Source organism: Thermobia domestica, chromosome 15 (assembly GCF_964235325.1).
Source record: "Thermobia domestica chromosome 15, izTheDome1.hap1.1, whole genome shotgun sequence".
Classification (NCBI taxonomy): Eukaryota; Metazoa; Arthropoda; class Insecta; order Zygentoma; family Lepismatidae; genus Thermobia; species Thermobia domestica.
Genome location: NC_137468.1, coordinates 4,265,830 through 4,288,292, shown reverse-complemented (window position 1 = coordinate 4,288,292; position 22,463 = coordinate 4,265,830). Strand labels below are relative to the sequence as shown.

The window sequence follows — 22,463 nt, the reverse complement described above, 5'->3', positions numbered from 1 at the left end:
CCCTTTTTCTCTGTTTCGTTGTCTGGTGAGAATCACTTAGAATTGCAGAGATCTGATCTATAGATCTGGTCATACTATACCATTTTGCCCAGAGCGAAGGTATGTCATTTTACCATATGTCATTTTGCCATATTTACGTTTTATTCATTTTCACTTGGTACTCAAGACGTATTTGTTGGTTTTTACTTTAACATTTTTTTTGTAAATATATCGTTACTTGTAGCAGTAGTTTGCATATTGCTACAACACGATCTCTTAAAGAAATAAATTGTTTTATCAACAATAAAAAAATGTCAACCACTTACTTTTCAAAATTATTTTCCCTTTATGCACTGGAGAACTCTATCGTGTCGCCATTTACACAGATTCAGTGCTGCCACAGTAGCTTTCAGTACACGTGTTCTCAGCGTTGCCAAATACACAATTCCTCTAAAATCCGCCCTATGCCATTCTATTCTAGTATGCCATTTTAGGCACAATTACTCTATATATACAAAACGAATTAACTTACCAGAATCAGCAGACCTTTATTCCGTTGGCCAAGTGCAATTCGCAGAATAAGCATGGTAAAAAGAGCCACACCAAAAAAAGTACACCCACCAATCAAAAATCTCAGTGAGTAATTAACTTCACTCTTGCTGAACATGTACACCATCGACCTACCATACAGGATTACGGTATGCAAGGCCATGTAAAAGTAAATAAAACAGCAAACCTATAGAAGATTTAAGAAAAAGAAAAAAACATTAGGAGCAGTCATTTTTTTTAGAGATACTTTTTTTGAATCACCTAAGCACTCTGCGTTCTTTTTCGTTCAAAGCCGTAAGGTAGAGGTCTGCACGGGCAGAAATATTTAGTGCGGGTCCGGGCCGTGAATTTATAAATTGAGACCCAACCTGAGTCCGAAAAATGTTTTAGCCTTTAGGCCCGAACCGGTGTGATAATCAAATGAGTCCGAAATAAGACCGAATTACAGAAACTTACTAATTAACGCAAAATTTAATTTTTATTTACAACAATTAGAGGTTTAATTTTGCAGTTTACTTTCACAGCTTATTTTCCACTAATACATATTCTTATTTTTGTAATTTTGTAATATTTTCGTCATCGATTGAGGTGGAATTTTGTTTCGGCAACATTTGATTCTTCTTTTTACAAGTAAAAATGGAAATGCTGTATTTTTTTTTTGAGAATTTGTGAAAGAAATGCTTCCGATATCAGTAAACCAAGAAATAATAATAATAAACTAAAATATAAACTAACATTGCCTTGAAGACAAAAACTAAAGACATCTTATTCTGAATGCTTATGTTAATGTAATTCAGTGTAAGAAACAATATTATCACTCATAAATAAGGCAAGCATGTTTATGTCTGTAACTTTCAGTTTTTCTCTCCAGTACATAGCTTTACTTTCAATTGCATAGGCCTAATGAAAATCAGAATTTATTATGGGTATCTCAAGTTGCAAATTTAAATGTGGTTTTAAAGTCTTCACAAAGAACAGTCCGATAAATATCGTTGTACACTCCGCATCAAAATAATTGCGACAGCTAACGCTGTGCAGTTAGGCCACCCAATATACTCCTTCTTATCCCATAATCGTGTCAGGTAGAGAGACCCCCTCTCTCCCCTCCTTTCTTCTCTCCCACACTAAAGTTAGCTAACAACATGAACGTAATTCTAATTTCAAACTGCACATGTATTAGTTTCGATAAAATGAAATAACTAAACCGAGGCGAAACAAGATTCATAAGTTGATGTAGGGGTAAACTGAAACACACAATGAAAAATAGAAAACCAATGTAGGTCTATTACACAGAGATTCAGAAATGAGGCAGAGAGAGAAAAACAGAGAGAAAGAGAGAGAGAGACAGAGACAGAGAAAAGAGGAGATTAGAAGGAAACGAAAAAGGAGAACAGATAAAAATGTGGAATTCAAACGTAGTAAGAAAAGAATCTAACATTATAAAGTTCCATTTCGAGACATCCAACAGTAATATACAAATAACGTTTGTTATTACATACTTTATCAAAACTATCCGATATATAGAGTATGCTTTAAACATTCAGGAAGTCACTCAATTTTCAGTAGAACTATAGATCTCCGAGACATATCTATGGTAATGCCAAAAGTTTAACACGCGTGGTTGCATTGCAAATTCGGTAGTGTTCATTGCACGTATTGATCCAAAATATATTCTAATAAATCCAGCAGGTAGCGTTGATCATATGCTTCATTTCAGACTACCCTGGGAGACCCAGGTTCGATTTCCGGTGGAAGCTCATGTGGTTCAGTTTCCACGATAATTAGTAGGCCCACATCTCATATAGCCTCGCTGCCGAAAGAAACGCTAAACTAAAATCAACTCAACCCATTTCAGAATACTAATGGAAACAGCAAAAAAAGAAAAGAAACGAAAAGAAATAGAAAAAAGGAAAGAGAAAATTGAATAAGTCCTATTTTACTGTAAAATTTCTATCAGATATACACTATATTAAAAGTCCAAACTGTCTTGTAATGAAAAGTTACAAATGTTCGAAAGGAAAAGTTTATGCTCCTCATGTTTCAAATTTCAACGTGAATTAAACACATTGAATTATAGGATCCAAACAAATTTTGTGTCAAACTAATATAAATAAAATTTTATTTTTAAATAACCAAAGAGGTGACCAATTTCTAGTATTTTCCGAAGATTTATATGTTTCGAACATCCAGCATCGATTTCCTCTATTGCGGATATAACGTAATCTGCAAAGATAAAATGAACAGAATACTAGAGCTCAAACGAATCATCGTGTTAGGTTAGGTTATAGACCACAACTGGGTCGAGGATTCAAACCCGTAGTGAGCCGGTAGTTCAACTGAGACTCGGTAACCCAGAGGATGAAAAAGAGATTTTAATTATTCCCTTGCGTTAAAACAGTATTTCTGTCAGAGATGACCATTACTGGAGATGTTATCCCCAGAACACGAAAAACACGACATCGAAGTTCCCATTGGTTAATTAGATTTTCCAGACCAGGTATATTGGGCTCTTGATCCGTTTTAACTTTGGAACACGCACACACACACCAAGTGTGTGTGTGTGTGAGAGAGAGAGAGAGAGAGAGAAAGGAGGGGAGAAGTGAAAGATGTAAAGACGACAGGGAAATAACCAGAATGAGAGAGAGGGGGACAAATATAAATATGAAACATACATATCATTGCAGTCTATGATGTAGAATGCACACACTGTTTATTGGAATTATTGCCAGTGATGCCTTCTAAGTTCTTCAATAGAAGATGAATCTGTGTTTGCAGCCATTTTTATGCGAAAAAATCATACTACTTGATTGGGAATCGAACCAAGATTTTCCATTTCGAAGTCTAGCACTTTACCACTATACCACCAATTGCTTTACCAAAACTGAGTTTAATAAATTGTGTAGTGTTTCTTTCTGAGAATGATAACACGGAAAGTTTATACTGCAGATCAATGATGTGTTTGGAATGCCCTGGTAATTCCCTTGCCCTTTCCCAACCAACATTCGTAAATCGTCTCTATCATGATACAGGTGTTTTCTTCCACATTTTTACGTACATTGCAGTCCAGTATGATAAGTCGATTCTTCACAATCACTTTGTAAAAATTGAACTTTGGTGTGAACACGATTTGAAACTGTGTTAGATAGCTGTATTACTCATAAGTTCATTACCTTACCCCTACCCTAATATACCACCTGTGAATTTAATCCAGATATTACTTACCCTACTTACAAGTGAGATATTACTTACAAGCCAGTCCTGATGTTTCGAACGAATCGACTTCTTGTAAGGTTATTTATACCAAAGTGTATAACAAAATTCATTTATTCGTTGGGCTAGAGAGAAATTATTGCCCATAATAATAATAATAATAATAATAATAATAATAATAATAATAATAATAATAATAATAATAATAATAATAATAATAATAATAATAATAACCTATATTATAACATTGAAAGCATCTATGTTTGGGGCTCCTAATCTCTTGAACCACCCGATCGATCTCGATCTCGTTTTCGACATAGAAAAGATTTGGCCTGGGAAGCTTTTATATCATTTTATTTTAAAGGCAGAACTTAAGGGGAGGAGAGGAAAAGGAGAGGAGGTATATGAAAGTGAATAAAACGTAATAACTCTTGAAGCACCAGACCGATCTCTATCAAACTTTCAACATAAATAAGGTTCGGATCTGGGACGACTTTTATCATTTCAGTTTGACGGTGCAACTTAGGTGTATATATAAATGAAAATGAAAGTGACTGTCTTTGTGACTTCATCACTCTTGAACCACTAGACCGATCTCGATCAAATTTTCAACATAGATGAGATTCTCGCCTAAGATGATATTTATCTTTTTACTTTGACGATATAATTTAGTTGGCGAGGGGAGGGAGGAGTTAAGAAGAATAAATAAAACTTGATAACTCTGGAACAAAACGATCAGTATTGATCACATTTTTAACATAGATGAGGTTCCGGCCTGGGATGATTTTAATCATTTCACTTTCACGGGAGAACTTGGGGACGGGAATGGAAGAGGGAGATATATAAAAATAAGTAAAACTTAATGATTCTTGAACCACCAAACCAATCTCGATCAAAGTTTCAACCTAGATGAAGTTCGAACCTGAGATGGTTTCTGTCATCACTTTGATGGGGTAACTTCAGGGAAGGGGAATTACATTTTAAAAAGAACGAAAAATGACCGGTATTTGTTTTTGGAGTCGCTGAGATTAACAGTGACACATCTAATGCTGTTTAAATCCAAATTCAGCCCCGAAACTTGGAGGAGGGGGAGACATAAAAATGATCGAAATAACCAATATCAGTGTCGAATTCAGTTTTCCGGCTCGCTTAGATGAACAATGATACTGCAGATGCCGTGCCCAATAACATAGGGTGGGGAGTGAATATATAAAACTCGTGAAAAATGACCTATATCAAAGAGCGCTGTAGTAATAGTAAAAAGTGACTGAGCAACGGAACATATTACTCTGTTTTCTCAATTTAACCCAGCGAAGCGGGTAATTAATAATAATAATAATAATAATAATAATAATAATAATAATAATAATAATAATAATAATATATAACTATACTGTGAATGTGAACATTTATTATTATTATTATTATTATTATTATTATTATTATTATTATTATTATTATTATTATTATTATTATTATTATTATTATTATTATTATTATTACTAACGTACTTTTGAACATGCACGGCGAAATAAGTGCAAAATATGTTTTTTTCTGTAATTTTTCCTGGATTGTATGATTTTCCTTTATTAGTTTGCACTAATTTCTCTCTAGCCCGTCGAATAAATGAATTTCGTTATACACTTTTACGTAAATAACCTTACAGCAAGAAGCCGGTTCGTTCCAAAGATGAGGACTAAAGTAAGTAATATTTGGCTTGTAATTGAAGGTGCCATGATAGTGTAGAGGTAACGTAATGACTTACGAATAATACAGCTATCTAACAGGTTCAAATCCTGTTCAGGCCAAAGTAGATTTTTTACAAAGTGATTGTGAAGAATCGACTTATCATACTGGACTGCAATGTACGTAAAAACGTGGAAGCAAACTCCTGTATCATGATAGAGATGATTTACGAATGTTGGTTGGGAAAGGGCAAGGGAATTACCAGGGCATTCCAAACACATCATTGATCTGCAGTATACATTTTTCGTGTTATCATTCTCAGAAAGAAACACTACACAATTTGTAAAAATCAGTTTGGGTAAAGCAATTGGTGGTATAGTGGTAAAGTGCTAGACTTCGAAATGGAAAATCTTGGTTCGATTCCCAATCAAGTAGTATGATTTTTCGCATAAAAAATGGCTGCAAACACAGATTCATCTTCTGTTGGAGAACTTACAAGGCATCACTGGCAATAATTCCAATAAACAGTGTGTGCATTCTACATCATAGACTGCAATGATATGTATGTTTCATATTTATATTTGTCCCCCTCTCTCTCATTCTGGTTATTTCCCTGTCGTCTTTACATCTTTCACTTCTCCCCTCCTTTCTCTCTCTCTCTCTCTCTCACACACACACACACTTGGTGTGTGTGTGCGTGTTCCAAAGTTAAAACGGATCAAGAGCCCAATATACCTGGTCTGGAAAATCTAATTAACCAATGGGAACTTCGATGTCGTGTTTTTCGTGTTCTGGGGATAACATCTCCAGTAATGGTCATCTCTGACAGAAATACTATTTTAACGCAAGGGAATAATTAAAATCTCTTTTTCATCCTCTGGGTTAACGAGTCTCAGTTGAATTACCGGCTCACTACGGGTTTGAATCCTCGACCCAGTTGTGGTCTATAACCTAACCTAACACGATGATTTGTTTGAGCTCTAGTATTCTGTTCATTTTATCTTTGCAGATTACGTTATATCCGCAATAGAGAAAATCTACACTGGATGTTCGGAACAGATAAATCTTCGGAAAATACTAGAAATTGGTCATTTCTTTGGTTATTTGAAAACAAAATTTTATTTATATTAGTTTGACACCAAAATTGTTTCCATCTTATAGTTCAATGTGTTTAATTCACGTTGAAATTTGAAACATGAGGAACATAAACTTTTCCTTTCGAACATTTGTAACTTTTCATTACAAGATAGTTTGCACTTTTAATATAGTGTATATCTGATAGAAGTTTTACAGTAAAATAGCACTTATTCAATTTTTTCTTTCTTTTTCTTTTCGTTTTTTTTTTGTTCAGTTTGCATTAGTAGTCTGAAATGGAGGATATGACCAACGCTACCTACTGCGTTTATTAGAATGTGTCTTGGATCAGTACGTCCAATGAACACTACCGAATTTGCAATCGAACCACGCGGAAACAAAGGATGTGTGTTAAACTTGGTGACATTATCATAGTTGTGTCTAGATCTTCAGTTCTACTGGAAATTGAGTGACTTCATGAATGTTTAAAGCATACTCTATATATGGGGTAGTCTGAAAAAAAAATTTGTAAAAGCAAGCGTTATTTCTATATTATTGTTGGATTTCTGGAAACGGAACTTTATAATGTTAGCTTCTTTTCTTACTACGTTTAAATTCCACATTTTTATCTGTTCCCCCATTTTCGTTTCTTTCATCTCCCCTCTTCTCTCTCTCTCTCTATCTCTCTCTGCTTCATTTCTGAATCTCTGTGTAACAGACATACAATGGTTTCAATTTTTCATTATGTGTGTTTCAGTTTCTCCCTAAATTTTAACTTATGAATCTTGTTTCGTCTCGGTTTTGTTATTTCATTTTATCGAAACTAATACATGTGTAATTTGAAATTAGAATTGCGCTCATGTTATTAGCTAACTTTAGTGTGGGAGAGAAGAAAGAAGGAGAGAGAGGGGGGTCTCTTTACCTGACATGATTATGGGATAAGAAGGTGTATATTGGGTGGCCTATCTGTATGGCGTTAGCTGTCGCATTTTTTTGATGCGGAGTGTACAATAGGGTGGACCAATTGTTTTTCTCTGTTCGAAATTCTACACTACAGGAAACTTGCCTCTATGGTATATAAATGAAATGCAAAAGAAATGTTTTTTTTGTTTGTTTGTTTGTTTACGTCTGGCGGTTGCGCAACGACCCTAAACTTTGAAAAAATATACGATTTTCATAATTTTTGCAATACATGGAGAAAATTCAAATAACTTCTATAACAAGTAACTATTGGCATATTTCAATACAGAAAGTTATATAAAAGATAAGTAAATGGAAAAGGAATGCATTTTATAATTTATTAGTATCGTATTACACTTGTAAAAACATATTTTTTTACTTTGTTTATTTTTTTCTAAATGTTGACATATGGAAATATGTAACTGATTGAAATCAAAAGTTTTTTTTTCTAATTGTCTAACATTTCCGTCACCACTTCTGGTGGTTGGTACTCTGTGTCTGTACTGTCTCCCGCACACCGAAATAGACTTTGCCAACCTACAATGAACTTCGAGTGCGAGTGCTTGTTCACCTTTCGTGAGATCCGTGCCTAACATAAAGAGTTTCTGCCGGTAATGAGACTGACGGTGTGTTGTTCATGTGAGTTTCTGTGGTGTTTGTGTAAAACTGTTTAGTGATTTGATTATATTATCCACTGTGACATGGCTGTTTCCAAGAAAATTACTCGCAGCAGTTTAACTGCCAGTTTTTTGCCAACCAAAAAGAAAAAAATGAAATAAAATCTTTGAGTTTTACGTCCCACGATTATGCCGGTTAGGCTATAGAAGACGGTGATGATGAGAAATGAATGTAATGGTGTAATGAAGAAAGTGGGAGGAAACGTTAGAACCCCGAGAAAACCCACGCAGACGGTGTTTGTCCATCAGTCAACTAAAAACTGTTATCATTGAGTAAACTTCCTTAAGTGTTTTTTTTTTTTTATGAACATTACAAGTTTCCAGTGAAAACAAAGAACAGGTCAGTTAGTTTTTCTCAAGTTCCAATATTGTGGCATGACAAGTTAAATTTGCGTTTGACAATGCTTCAGGACCAATCACACTGTTAATAATGGCCTCGCACTTTGTTCGCGCACACATTTTATTCGCTATTTCACAAACTGGAAATATTTTTGCTGGTAATTTCGAAAAACAATCCATTGTATTGTAACTATTGTGATGTATATACAGTGGTATGATAGGCTAACGTTCTTTCAGTTGCACGTATTTTGTCGGTCAATGGCGAATTTATTTGAGAGAATTTGTCAGTTATTTTGGATGACGATGATGTACCCTGTGTACTACTTTTATGCTTCGTTGTAGAAATGTGATTTTCCAGGTCTAGTGCACCTCGGATAGCAACAGACAGGTACGTCCCGGCCTTGCACACTAAACATTCAGCTTCTTCATCTGTACGTCCTTTCTTGAAGCACCTGTACTTTAAACATTCAGCTTCTTTATCTGTACGTCCTTTCTTGAAGCACTTGTACTTTAAACATTCAGCTTCTTCATCTGTACGTACTTTCTTGAAGCACTTGTACTTTAAAGATTCAGCTTCTTCATCTGTACGTCTTTCTTGAAGCACTTGTACTTTACAGATTCAGCTTCTTCATCTGTACGTCTTTCTTGAAGCACTTGTACTTTAAACATTCAGCTTCTTCATCTGTACGTCCTTTCTTGAAGCACTTGTACTTTAAAGATTCAGCTTCTTCATCTGTACCTCCTTTCTTGAAGCACTTGTACTTTAAAGATTCAGCTTCTTCATCTGTACGTCTTTCTTGAAGCACTTGTACTTTAAACATTCAGCTTCTTCATCTGTACCTCCTTTCTTGAAGCACTTGTACTTTAAACATTCAGCTTCTTCATCTGTACGTCTTTCTTGAAGCACTTGTACTTTAAAGATTCAGTTTCTTCATCTGTACGTCTTTCTTGAAGCACTTGTACTTTAAAGATTCAGCTTCTTCATCTGTACGTCCTTTCTTGAAGCACTTGTACTTTAAACATTCAGTTTCTTCATCTGTACGTCCTTTCTTGAAGCACTTGTACTGTAAACATTCAGCTTCTTCATCTGTACGGCCTTCCTTGAAGCACTTGTACTTTCTCTCTAGTTCTGCAGTAAATTTGCACTTCCTCTTCCCCATTGTTTACTGTAAATGGAAACAATGCACTACAGCTTTGTGCACAAACTAAAAGAATTCATATCTGACGTATACACTGAACTGACACTTTCTTGCTCATACACGAAACGCGACTCAATTGTCATCAAAAAATCAATGTGGTCAGTTGCAGTTCCAACAAAAAACCTCAGTCTAAATGGAAACACACAGAAGCGATGTTGAAGCATAAAGGTTGCTTTACATACCGTATGTCCGTGAGTTACGTTTTTCACTTGCAATTGGCAGAGTACTCAACAAAGCTCAGTTCATTTTACCAATTTTACAAATTTCCAAAAATTAATACGGACACCAGGACAAGCCTTAAAAATACGGACTTGTCCTGGTAAATACGGACGTCTGGTAACCCTACTCAAAACGTTGCCAATAGCATCTTTTTTATTTGACTGAAGCTGGATTTTCATTTCATGAACCCGACGTAACTGGATGTAGTGGCACTGTTGTCAATACAAGGTAGAAAGCGGGTGTTATTTGCCAAATTGAAAAACAAATTAAAAGGCCACTATAGCCGGGCGTGTGCTTCTTACACTTCAACGAATTGCCATTCCGGCATTTGTTTTTACATTTAGATGGTGAAACAACTGAGCCAAAAACATTTACTGGTCCGATTGGCACACAGCTATACCACAGTTTACCACAGTTTTGATGCGATTCCAGAAATTGACCGCGTAGGGATGGTCACGCATCGAGCTAAAACTCGACTCGACTCGAAACTCGAAGTGAATTCGAGTCGAGTTTCCAGTCGAGTCAAAGATAACTTTCTCGAGTCGAGTCACTGTTTTGAGGACGAGTTTCAAGTCAAGTAGAGTTTGATAAATGGCTCGCTCGTTCAGCTCGTTTTGAAATCATTACCTGATTAGACTGGTAAGCGAAAGTCATGAGAAATGTAAGCAGAAATGAGGAATATTTTTAGTATTACTTACGAGATTATATTTTTAGTGTTGCTCGCATCACGCGATCAACGACACGACCATGGATTTTTATAATGAGACAGCCTCAAATGTTGTGAGCACCAATATAAGTATATAGTTCTTATGAAGCCCAACCCGGATGTCAACCGGCTCAGCTCGGTTCAACTGAGGGAACAGCTCGAGCCAGCTCAGTTAGGATGAGCCACAGACTCGGTTCAGGTGAGCCATCGGCTCGTGCCAGCTCTGTTGGGTGAGCTGTTGGCTCGGCTTGATAGTGAATGAGCTGTGAGCCAAGCTGCTCGAACCATTGTTAACCCTAAACCCGGGACGAACGATTTTGAACATGTTTGGCCGGAGCCCTATAACTTTTAACAATTTTTGGCTCGAGCCCGAATACTTGCTCCTCCGGAACTCAAACCCAGAACTTAGTGAACGATGTCCTTGCCTCCTAGACTTCACGACTACCGAGGTCAGCAGTCAACTTGTTTTTAGTATTCAGATACAAACCAATTATTATTATTATTATTATTATTATTATTATTATTATTATTATTATTAATACTAATAATAATAATAATTATTATTATTAGTAATAATTATTATTACTAATAATAATAATAATAATAATAATAATAATAATAATATGATGATGATGATGATGATGATGAAGTAGTAATAGTAGTAGTAGTAAGTCATTGATAATAATTGTATTGTCTACGTAGGATACTTGAAGAAAGTACTTGGAACTGCATACAGCATTTCGCTTGATTTGGTTCTTTTTGGCTCGAGTCAAATTCGAGTCGAGTTTCCAGTCGAGTTGGAGGAATTTTTTTCGAGCCGAGTTCTCGAGTCGAGTTTCAATGAAAACTCGCTCGAACTCGCTCGTGCCCATCCCTAGAGACATAAGCTCCGCTATAAAATCAGGAAGTTGTCCTAAAGGTTTAGCTGTTCGTGAACCTGGCTCATTTTCCCATTCAAGGTGGTTAACAACGGCGAACAGAGTTCTCCGATTGTATTTAAGCATTGTAAACCCAATAGATGAACACAAGAACTTGTTAGTTTATTTTATCCTAAAGTCCTTTATGCCAGTATGGTTTCATATATATAAAAAAAAAAGTAAGTACTTCACAGATAGATGAAAACATGTATTTGAAGGTATAGAATTGTCAAGATGCCTGCAAGAAAACTTGCTAAAAGTCATTGACCGAGTAATTGAGAGAAACGATTTTTTTTTTTGGCCCATTTGGAAAACTTGCTTTTAAGTATGATAGTGGATACAAGGGATTATATAAAAGAGTTAGAATTCAGAAGAATTATAAAGTTTAGAAACTTAATTTCTAAGAGGAAGTCAATAAGGCGTTTCCGACTACCTAAGATCAATTTCCTAGCTACAGACTACACCGAAATGATTCACTGGAACACTGTTACACTTTCACCACCGCCTTTGCTGCGGAGATTTACCGATCAAGAGATCTGATCTAAGGTCCAATCAGGTGAAACAGCGGCTAAGTGGAACATTTGGCAAATTCCCAAGCACTGGAACGATGTGTAAAGCTGGTAACTGAGGCGTCAAAAAAAAAAAAAAAAAAAAAAAAAGTCGGTTCCAATTCAAGGGATGGTTTTATAAGAACTACAGTTTTGTCAAGATCTTCAATGCCAAGTTTTTAAAGCAAATCATTTTTCAAACTACCAAAAGAAACTAAAGACAAATAAAAGACTGTATTTCATTAGAAACTGAAGTTTTACACAATCGAAAAAAATGTTTCAATGGGAAAATGAAATAAAATGTTTGAGTTTTACGTCCCACGTTTATGCCGGCTAGGTTAAAGAAGACGGTGATTATGAGAAATGAATGAAATGGTGGAATGAAGAAAGTGGGAGGAAACGGGAGAACCGCGAGAAAACCCACGCACGGTGTTTGTCCACCACAAAGTGTTTCAATGGAATTTTCTCTTTTCTAAATATGTTGTTATAAGTGCTACGCTACTAATAAATTTTAAAATGTATTCCTTTTCCATTTATTTACCTTTTCTATAATTTTCTCTATTGAAATGTGCCTATAGCTACTTTTTATAGAAGTTATTGGAATTTTCTCCATGTATTGGGAAAGTTATGAAAATCATATACTTCCTCAGAGTTTATTGTCTTCGCGCTACCGCCAAACGTAGTATATATATATTATATTTCTTTTACATTTCATTTATCTATCATAGAGGGCAAGTTTTCCGTTGTATAGCGTTTCAAACAGAAAATAATATTTTTTCGACCCACCCTATTGTACAGTATATTTGGCCCGAAAGGTCCCAAGGCCCGTTGTTAGGCCCGACAAATATGGTTGTATATTTAAAAATTTACAGCCCTTGTCCCGCCCGAGGTGATCTATGTTTTGTAGGTCCGAGCGCGGGCTAAGCCTATGGGCTCAACCCGAGCCCGTGCAGATCTCTTCCGTGAGGATCTCTTTACATAAATGTTTTCCAATTGAACGGATAGGAATTTGCGTTGTTACTAGTCGGAACAGTTACAATGATGTGAAGTGTTCCAGGCCACATTCTTTCTATTTGGGTTATTCGCTGCTAGCAACTGCACCTTTGCATGCAATCACACCCATCCCAAAATTTTAGTGGATAAAAGTGTTTCTTAAGAGCATACTCCCTGAAATTTTATTTAAAAAAAAAAACTTTCAGGCCCGTAGCCAGGGAGGGGCTAGAGGAGGCATGCCCCCTCTAAAATATTTTTGCCCCCTTTTAAAAATAACACTGCAGAGAATTTTCAAACTGACTCAAAACCAGTGAAAATCTTGCAATTCGTATTTACCAAATTAAATTCAACTTTGCGAATTTTACTCATTTCTGTGTAAAATTATATGTTTCTTGCTAGATGCACCAAATATCTTCAACTACCTTTAACCATTTCAAGAATTTAAAACCGTACCCTACTATTGCGATCGAGACAAGCATCCAAGGATACCAGATGCACTTCCAAACATCAGTATCATAGCCCACAACGTTAGTTGTGAATATTAATAAACTGTAGTGTCTCGTTTATTTTGGAAGATAGAAAATTGAGCGCAAACGTTGAATAAAGCATATACCCTACTTCTATTTTGTATTGATATAATCTAAAATTGCTGTAATATAATTTCCTTCTAATGTTTAAAATAAAAATAAATACTTCAATTTTAATTCTTAATATGAAACTAAGTACCTCGCAAAGAGCTTATATTAAGCATACAAAAATGAAACAAAAATTTACGGTTTCGATAATTCAAAAATAAATACAGATTCTGTAAATAATGAATAAATAAACAATTTTATGGTGTTCTTTGATGTCTTTATCATTGCCTCTCAGTCTTCATTTCTCCCCCCTAATAATAAATCAGATTGGCAACGGCTCTAATACCTTTCATCTTTGGGTTCATATCCGAAATTTTCAGCTATAGCGTAAGTATTGACCTTCCAAAACATATTACGGGTGGATACATGATGGCCATAACTTTATATCTTCTGGATTTGAGTTCTGAGAGGTGCACATGTTTCGGCCCTCAGAACATATCGTACATCCTGAAAGTATAGATAAATGGCTCGTAGCTATACATTGTACTTGTTTAGTACAGTTTGTACAGAGTACATTTTCCCCCTAAACTGATAAAGTTTCTTCGCCACTAACACACAGCTTGAATGGGAATAATAAGGAAGACTTCCGTTTTGATATCATGATCACAAAACACACGTACACATAACAGAACAATTTTGTTAACCACTTCTATTGATTGGCTGAGAAATACAGATGGTGATCAGAAAAATGGAAACACCTGAACGAAATTGCAACGTACCAGATTAATATGGTGTTGGGCCACCTTTAGCCTTCAGAACAGCCTTGATGCGACGTGGGATGGAGGCATAGAGGTCGTGAATGGTAGCAAGTGGAATTTTACACCATTCCTCGTGCAGGGCATCGGCCAGTTCTGTGAGAGAGGATGGAGGTGGAAATCGTCGAAGGAGTCGTGTTTCCAAGACGGACTACAGATGTTAAATTATGTTGAGATCTGGGGATTGGGCGGGCCAGGGGAGGTATTGAACTTCATCCCGATGTTCCTCAAACCACGCTGCAACAACGCCAGCTGTGTGAATGGGTGCATTAACATCATGGAAGATGGCGTCATTTCCGGGACAACATCCGGACCATAGGATACAAGTGGTCTCCTAAAATTGCGACATAATCGTTGGCAGTGGTTCGTCCGCTAAGTGTGACCACACGACCCAATGAAAACCATGATATGGCGGCCCACAGCATCACCGAGCCGCCGCCATGTTTCACAGATGGGCGGAGACACTGCAGATCATAAGCTTCTTTGAGCGTTCTCCACACATAAACACGGCGCGTGGTCGGGAATAGGGTGAAGGATGACTCATCCGACCATATCACACGTTTCCATTCGTCAACGGTCCAAGTTGCATGGTTGCGGCACCATTTGCGTCGTGCGAAAGCGTTATGGTCCCTGATGAGCGGTTTGGCCCGTGCAACACGACCACGTAAGTTCATGTCATGTAATTCGCGGCGGACTGTGATTGTCAAAACAGGGTGGGGGAGGTGCTGATTGAGTTCCTCCGTCACTTGCTCCGCAGTGGCACGACGGTTCTGCGTGACAATGCGCTTTAATACCCGGCGTGACCTGTCACTCATGATTTTCTTCCGCCCACTGTTTCGCTTCCCCGATGTGGTGTTCCTGTGTGCTGTGTAGGCCGACATTACCTTCGACACTGTCCCACGCGACACACCTAACACAGTAGCCACTGCCGTCACACTCACTCCACATAACCGCGCACCAACAATTTGCCCTCTTTGAGAATCTGAGAGGTTTCCCATTTTACACTACCTCCGTCTGCTGCAGCCACTGGACACTGCTGTTCCACTGCGCCTGACGTAGTATGGAGACCGACCTAACACACCAGCACCAGCGGTCCGGCGCTGCAGGTACCACGACACCACTGCCAACCCATACATCTGACGTGTTGCCAACTACAGGTGTTTCCATTTTTCTGATCACCATATGTATATATAGGGTGTTTCAAAACAACACTGACAATGTTTGGGCGGTGATTCCTGACACCAAGGTAAGACAAAAAGTATAGACCAACCTGGGTGCACAAATGCTTCCTTTCGGAGTTACAGGCTGCCGAAAATACGTAAGAACGAACTTTAAAGGTCACTAGCTCGAAAACTACGGGACCTACCGTAGTCGGGTCAAGAATTCACTTAGGAACCATAGTAGTATGTGCCCTATCGAAATATCCATGTTTCACGATCCTGCTATATTTCCGCAACAACTTTTATAGTTAGTTGGTAAGTACTTGAAATTATATGTCCGTAGCCAAACTCCCTCTGCAAAAATTGTTGTGTGAGTACCTTATTCTGAAACATGTATTTTTGGATAGCACACATATTAGTTTCTAGGTGAAGTCTTCCGTAGGTCTTCCAGTAGGTCTTCCATAGTTTTGAAAATGAAATGAAATGAAATGAAATCTTTAAGTTTTACGTCCCACGATTATGCCGGTTAGGCTAAAGGAGACGGTGAGTATGAGTGATGAATGAAATGGTGGAATGAAGAAAGTGGGAGGAAACGGGAGAACCCCGAGGAAACCCACGCACACGGTGTTTGTACACCCAAAGTTCACTTGGCGGGGGCTGGGATCGAACCCGGGACCCCAAGCACCAGAGGTGAACGCTCTACCACTGAGCCACCGCGGCCCCCCTCCATAGTTTTGAAGCTATGGACCTTTAAAGTTCATTTTTTTCATGTTTTTGGCAGCCTATAACTCCCAAAGGAATTATTTGTGCTTCCAGGTTGGTCTATACTTTTTTTTATCTTATCTTAGTGTCGGAAATCACTTCCCAAACGTTGTCTTTGTTCTGAAAAATCCTGTATATTGTGCGATTAGTAATGTTAGCCGACAATGATCTTGTTTGTACTTAACATGTGGTTCATGAATCCTTCACATAAAATCCGGAATTTCAATGGAAATATTTCAATTAATGAAAAACTAATTTAAACTTGTTATCTAGGTAATCGGCTAAGAACTCTTGGCTCTTCGTTGCAGAAATTGATTTTAGTGAATATTTTAAAAACAGGCAAACTCGATATTTCCGTGAATTATGTATTTACATGCAACAATGGTAGAAATCTAATCTAATGTAATCTAATATAATCTAAAATAAGAAATTTGTTTGTCTGTCTGCGGCCTGGGGATGAGACGATTGGACAGAGAGTTACCAAATTTTGATCACGGCTACCTTGGTCCAGGCCCTAGACCAAGAACAAGCAATTTAAAAAAAAAAACTTCGAACCAAGGGGATCTTAGATAGGGTGTTTACCGGCACATGTAAAAGTAGTAGAAAATGAACGTTATTATAAATAGTATCAAATTCATAGTTTCCGCGGTCGCTCAGATCAATTGTGACACTTCGAGTAGTGATTACTTTCAAATTCAGCTACCATTGTATGCAGGCCGGGGGTCTCCTGCTGGGGGTTACAGAGACCTGTAAAAATAACTCAGAATGACCGATATTAGTGTCAAATCAATAGTTTTCACGGTTGCTGATATGAATAGTGATACTCCCACAGGCGTTGACCTCCAAATACAGCTCCCATCTCTGGGGGCCAGAGGCATTTTATTTTTAAAATTTGAAAGAGGGTGACTCTGGCGACGTTTACTGGGATATGTAAAATTAGTAGAAAATAACCGATATTTATTTCCTTTCGTTGTTGTTAGTTTGTTTACATTGTTATTTTATCTGACCCATGCGAAGAATGGGCATTTCAGTTAGTATGCAATAAGCTCTCAAAAATGCATTACACGCACTGTTAAAGTTCGTTGTTTCATGTGCAAATTACAACTAACGGATATACATATTTAAACAGCATATCAGAAAGAAAACTCGCAAATATGCAAGAACAACACCAACAAAATCCGGACATTTCTTATACTGCGAAATTTCTGTAGTCAATCCGCTGAAAAAAAAAAAAAAAAAAAAAAACATCTTACTAGAACAAACGAAAAATATGATCAATTCGCCAATCCAGGTCAATTTGTGATCGAAAGCTAAGAAATTGCCCTTCGATTGACTAAAATTTTGTAAGCAATTAAAAAAATCAGTAAAACGTAATTATAGGGCGAAATTCAGAGAAATTCTGCATTATTATTATTATTATTATTATTATTATTATTATTATTATTATTATTATTATTATTATTATTATTATTATTATTATTATTATTATTATTATTAAAAATAATACATGTGTGAGTCGATACAGCTCCACGAGATAAAGAAAATCAGATGTTCCACTGCAAAATTTCATGCTTTATTTTCAAGAAAGCAGAATATACAGGGTGTCCCACATAAAACCGGTATGCGTATTAATGACACCAAAAACAGTGCGAGATACCTAGAGATCTTTGACTCTTTCTATGCCTAATTAACAAATGCAGAAAAGCTGAATGCAGTATTCCAACAAGATGGAGCAACCGGCCACACATCCAACCAAAGTAAGGCTCACATCAGCATCTGTGTTCCCTGAAGACAGATTTGTCAGTAGAGGCCTTTGGCCCCGAAGGTCCAAGAACTTAACATCGTGTGATTTTTATTTATGGGGCACACTGAAAAGCAAAGGTATGCTGACAATCCTCACACAATAGACAATCTTAAACGTATCATTACTAAAGAAATTAAGATGCGGAATTACAGCGTGTTGCTGGTGACATCATCAAACGAGGTCAGTAATGCCTGGATACCCATGGCCACCAGTTCCAGCATCTCTTATAAACAGATAACTGTTTAAGTTTACTGTTATCTATTTATTGTTAGTTAGTTCATTGTTGCTGTTGAAGTGTTACTTGAATCGCGTGCGTGAGGCGTACCGGTTTTAAAGTACGTTTCTTTTATCTCGGCACAGTTCCCGCCAGTGCACTTGGTTAACCTTTAAAGTATTTTCTGCTAGCACTCACTCGAATGTTTTAATCCAATAGACGTCTTATTGGTTTAATCGTGTAAGTGACGTTAGTTGTCAGACAGCCTATCAAAAGAGGTCATTGCTATTTGGCCGCTATTTGAAGTGCTTAGTTGTCACACGCGAACAAGTGTGTTACAGTGATTTGTGATTGGTGTGGTGTTTTTCTGTGTTTTCTAGCAAAATTGTAACTCTCAATTTAACCGTGGCGTGGCAACTGCGCGTTGCAGAGAGATCCGCCATTTAGGCGGGAAGCGTGTCAAGATAAAACAAACAACAAGTGGGACCATCTCTCTCTCTTAAGCTTTAATGCTATACGATTATCTCACATATTAAGATAAAATCGATCCTAAAGTATGCAGTGCTTAAGCTTTCCATAATGACAATAGCAAGTGGACAACGTGTAGTATGGTTAATTAAATTTAGTCCAAACGTATCATTAACGTTTAAACTTCAATTTTTAATGAAGTACAGAGTATTATGGAAATAATAGAAGCACCTTTAAAAAATACTATTTACCAGATTAATATGGCGTTAGTTTACCTTTTGCTATCAGAACAGCCCTGGTGCACGATCTGCTCGAGAGAGTAATACTCCGGAAGTAACTTTTTTCGTGCGCTACCCTGGCTAGCTGTTTTAACCTGGTCACAAAATTTATATCATGGGGGTCAATGTGAAACAAAACAAGCCCTGTGGGACTTCTAACCCGTTCCTACTAATACTACTACTCCTACTTCTTATTCTTCTTCTTATCTGCACAAAAGTAAGTAAATTCTTTTCTGAGTGTTATTTAAATCTTATTTTAATGGACGAAATGTTTCAAAAATTAAAAAAGAAACTTCCATTGGGCGGGGTTTGAACCCACGCTAAAAGCGATTTCCATTATTAACACGTTGCGCTAATAATGGAACACGGTGCACGCTCGGCAACCAGAGCTGACAGCAACAAGCGTTTGATTTCTTCTATATCTAAGCTACTTGCTAAGAAACGGATAACGCCAACCAATCAGAACGGTGTATTTAGTTCCTACTTCCGGAAGCATTACTTCCCCGAGTAAGTCCTCCTGGTGCGACGAGGAAAGGAACCATAGAGGTCATGAATGCACATAAGTCTTATATTACGCTATTCCGCGCAGATCATCACTGAATTTCCTGGGGATGAAATGGGAAGTGTGTCTTGTAGATTCAGTACTGAGACAAGTGCTCGTATTTTGTATAGTGTGAGCTAATTTTTTGCTTAGTTTGTCCACGTGTTCTTGCTAAGGAAATTTATAATCTCTAAAAATTTTACGGTATTAATTAGTAAATATACATACTTCATGATTCATGGGATTCTGCGGTAGTCGGTGTGATGTTGAGTGAAATGAATGTTAGGAGACATATAAAAAAGTACAATGCATAAAACACGAACCATCTTGTGCTAGTGGCCACCAAACACCAGGAATGTTATCTAACCAAGTCAGGGCAGGAGAGCATCTGAGGTGCCCGAACGATAGCGATAGGGTGTGTCCGTAGGGAGCAGGCACGTCAGCGACGAGGGGTATACTCATAAACGAGGACAGTGGAAGTGGACACTTACACATACAATAGCCTACTTTCACTGCCAAAATTCATTTCAACGTGCTGTTCATTGACAGTAATTACTTACATTCACTCTCTCACTCCTTCACGAAAATGTTTTACATTGTATTTTACCTATAAATTTTCTTTTTGGTAGAATAGTCTGCTCGAGTAAACCCTTGGGCTTTTGTTTTCTTGGTCAACGCCAAATTTAGTGTAATACTGTAATTGCTTTTTAAACATAGCTTCGTATATGCAGGGACATGTTTGCATTGGATACGACAAATATTTTATCTACATGAACGCACTAAAAACTACAGTAATAACAAAAAGAAAATAAACGGTAGAAATGAATTTTTTTAAAGAGTCCATAGCATGAAGGCTATTGTTCTACTCTTTCGCTTATATATATATGAACACAAATACAATTTTTTCCTGGTCTATTCTGAATTCTTAAACATATTACCATGGTCGGTGTTATATTTATTTTCTACTAATCGTATTCCAGTCTCTAATGCTACACGCGGTCAGTACATAACCATCTACGTAATATGTATCTGAAAAGAGCTTAAAAGTACCATTAACATACCCCAACAAAAACCAATCCCAAAGAAGCCCATAGGATGTACCGGGCCTTTTTGATATGCATTTTTATATTTTCTCTTGTTTAGTCATATGGATGTATTATCATAGTGAATGTTCTTTTCTGATTAAATATGAATGAAATATGAAATGTCACGTTTTCTTCTCTTCTTCTTTCGTTTAACTTGCTCCGCGATTACTCCTCTGATATGCACCCGAATAATCACTTCTAATTTCGGAAATTCACATGATGAACATTTTGCCTCTGCTGGTCAGCACACATATTTTGTTTCACGCTCGAACCTAGTCATAGGAACTAAATACTCGTTGCTGATTGGTTGCGGTTTGCAATTGTCCAAACCTTCTGGTGCATATATTGTGTATTATAGTAAGAGAAAAAATCTGTCACTTTGTTTGGTGATAAAAATATAATTATGTCTGGCTTATATTTCGTAAGGACATGAATCTTTTTTTTCAGGCGCTACCCTAAAATCAAATATGTATTTTGGTTACAAGGAAGCAGGCGAGGTTCGAAGTTGGATCACCAGAGTGTGAAGTAATGTCACGGAGTATTATTATAGGCAGTGGCGTATTTACGATTTTGTTTCGGGGAGGGCTTTGCTAACTTTCGGGGGGGCTTTGCCTGAAAATGTGAAAATTCTGCAAGATATTTCATATACTTTACTATAGTAAGTAACATTTCGGGGGGGGGGGCTTAAGCCCGGAAGCCCCCCCTAAATACGCCACTGATTATAGGGGTAAAGGTGGAACAAAATGAGCCCTGCGGGACTTCTAACACCTTCACTCGCTGCTGCTCGCTCAGCTATGTTTGGTAACGGAAGTAAAACTGTGATGAAACTGTTACTGTGATGAAACTTATTTTTACTGATAAAACTGTGATGAAAATAAAAATGAAGAAAACTTTACTTGGGCCGAGTTTGAACCCATCGCGCTAGTATTCTCGGCCACAAGGACTGAAAGCAGCAGAAGTTTGATTCATGCTATATGGAAGCTACATGTCGAGAAACGGATAACTTCGACCAATCAGAACCGCGTATTTATCTCCTATGGCTAAGGTGGAGCGTGATTTAAAAAATGTGGTCAGCATATAGCACACTAGTGCAGATTAAGAATAGCTCGTCTCAAAAATTGTAATTTTAGCATTAAAGTGAGAAGCTGCATGTGAAAGAGAGCTGTATTAAAAAGATTAATTTCAAACATATTATTTTTGCACAGTGCACAAAACCTGTAATTTACGTACAGAAGTGTAGGGTTATTATTGTCTTAGATTATAACTGCTATAGAACGGTTAAAACAAATTAATGCACATGAAAAAAGATTGTATTAGACGTGCATTTCCAGTTTAAATAAACACACTTATATTCATCATATATTCACTTTTTTTTATCGGGAATTTCACGCTTCCTGCCTTAGAAAGTGCTTTTTAAGGGAATAATATTTTGAATTGGACCGGTTGTGTCCATCCCCCTTTGTAATTATTGGTTATTGTTCTTTGTAACATCATGATAGCACAGCATCAAATGTGAAGATGTATGATGAATATAATATAGCGCTGTTTACAGTATCATGGCCACTAGTTTTCTGCTCTCTGTAGTACCGTACTATCATAAGCGGAATTAGGAATTGTCTGCTGGGGGGAGGGGGTAGACCTTTTCGTCGGTCTCGGACCTGTTTGACAGGTATTTTAGGTGGCCATCCAAGGGCACCCATCAGGG

The 22,463-nt window shown here is 37.1% G+C and overlaps 1 protein-coding gene across 3 annotated transcripts in view; it reads right to left on the bottom strand.

The window, feature by feature from the left end:
* Window positions 1-20,876, bottom strand: part of LOC145672041 (uncharacterized) — a 204,219-nt gene extending 183,343 nt beyond the window's left edge. Inside the window, exons 1-2 of one of the 3 annotated variants that reach the window (XM_081741253.1) lie at window positions 20,735-20,876; window positions 512-715 (exon numbers count right to left, since the gene is read on the bottom strand). In XM_081741253.1, the coding sequence (XP_081597379.1) occupies window positions 512-715; window positions 20,735-20,794 (264 nt within the window). In that variant the 5' untranslated portion in view covers window positions 20,795-20,876. The remainder of the gene's footprint in view (window positions 1-511; window positions 716-20,734) is intronic. The other 2 variants (XM_081741252.1, XM_081741251.1) reach the window with 2 other exon arrangements.
* Between the last annotated feature and the right edge of the window lie 1,587 nt (window positions 20,877-22,463).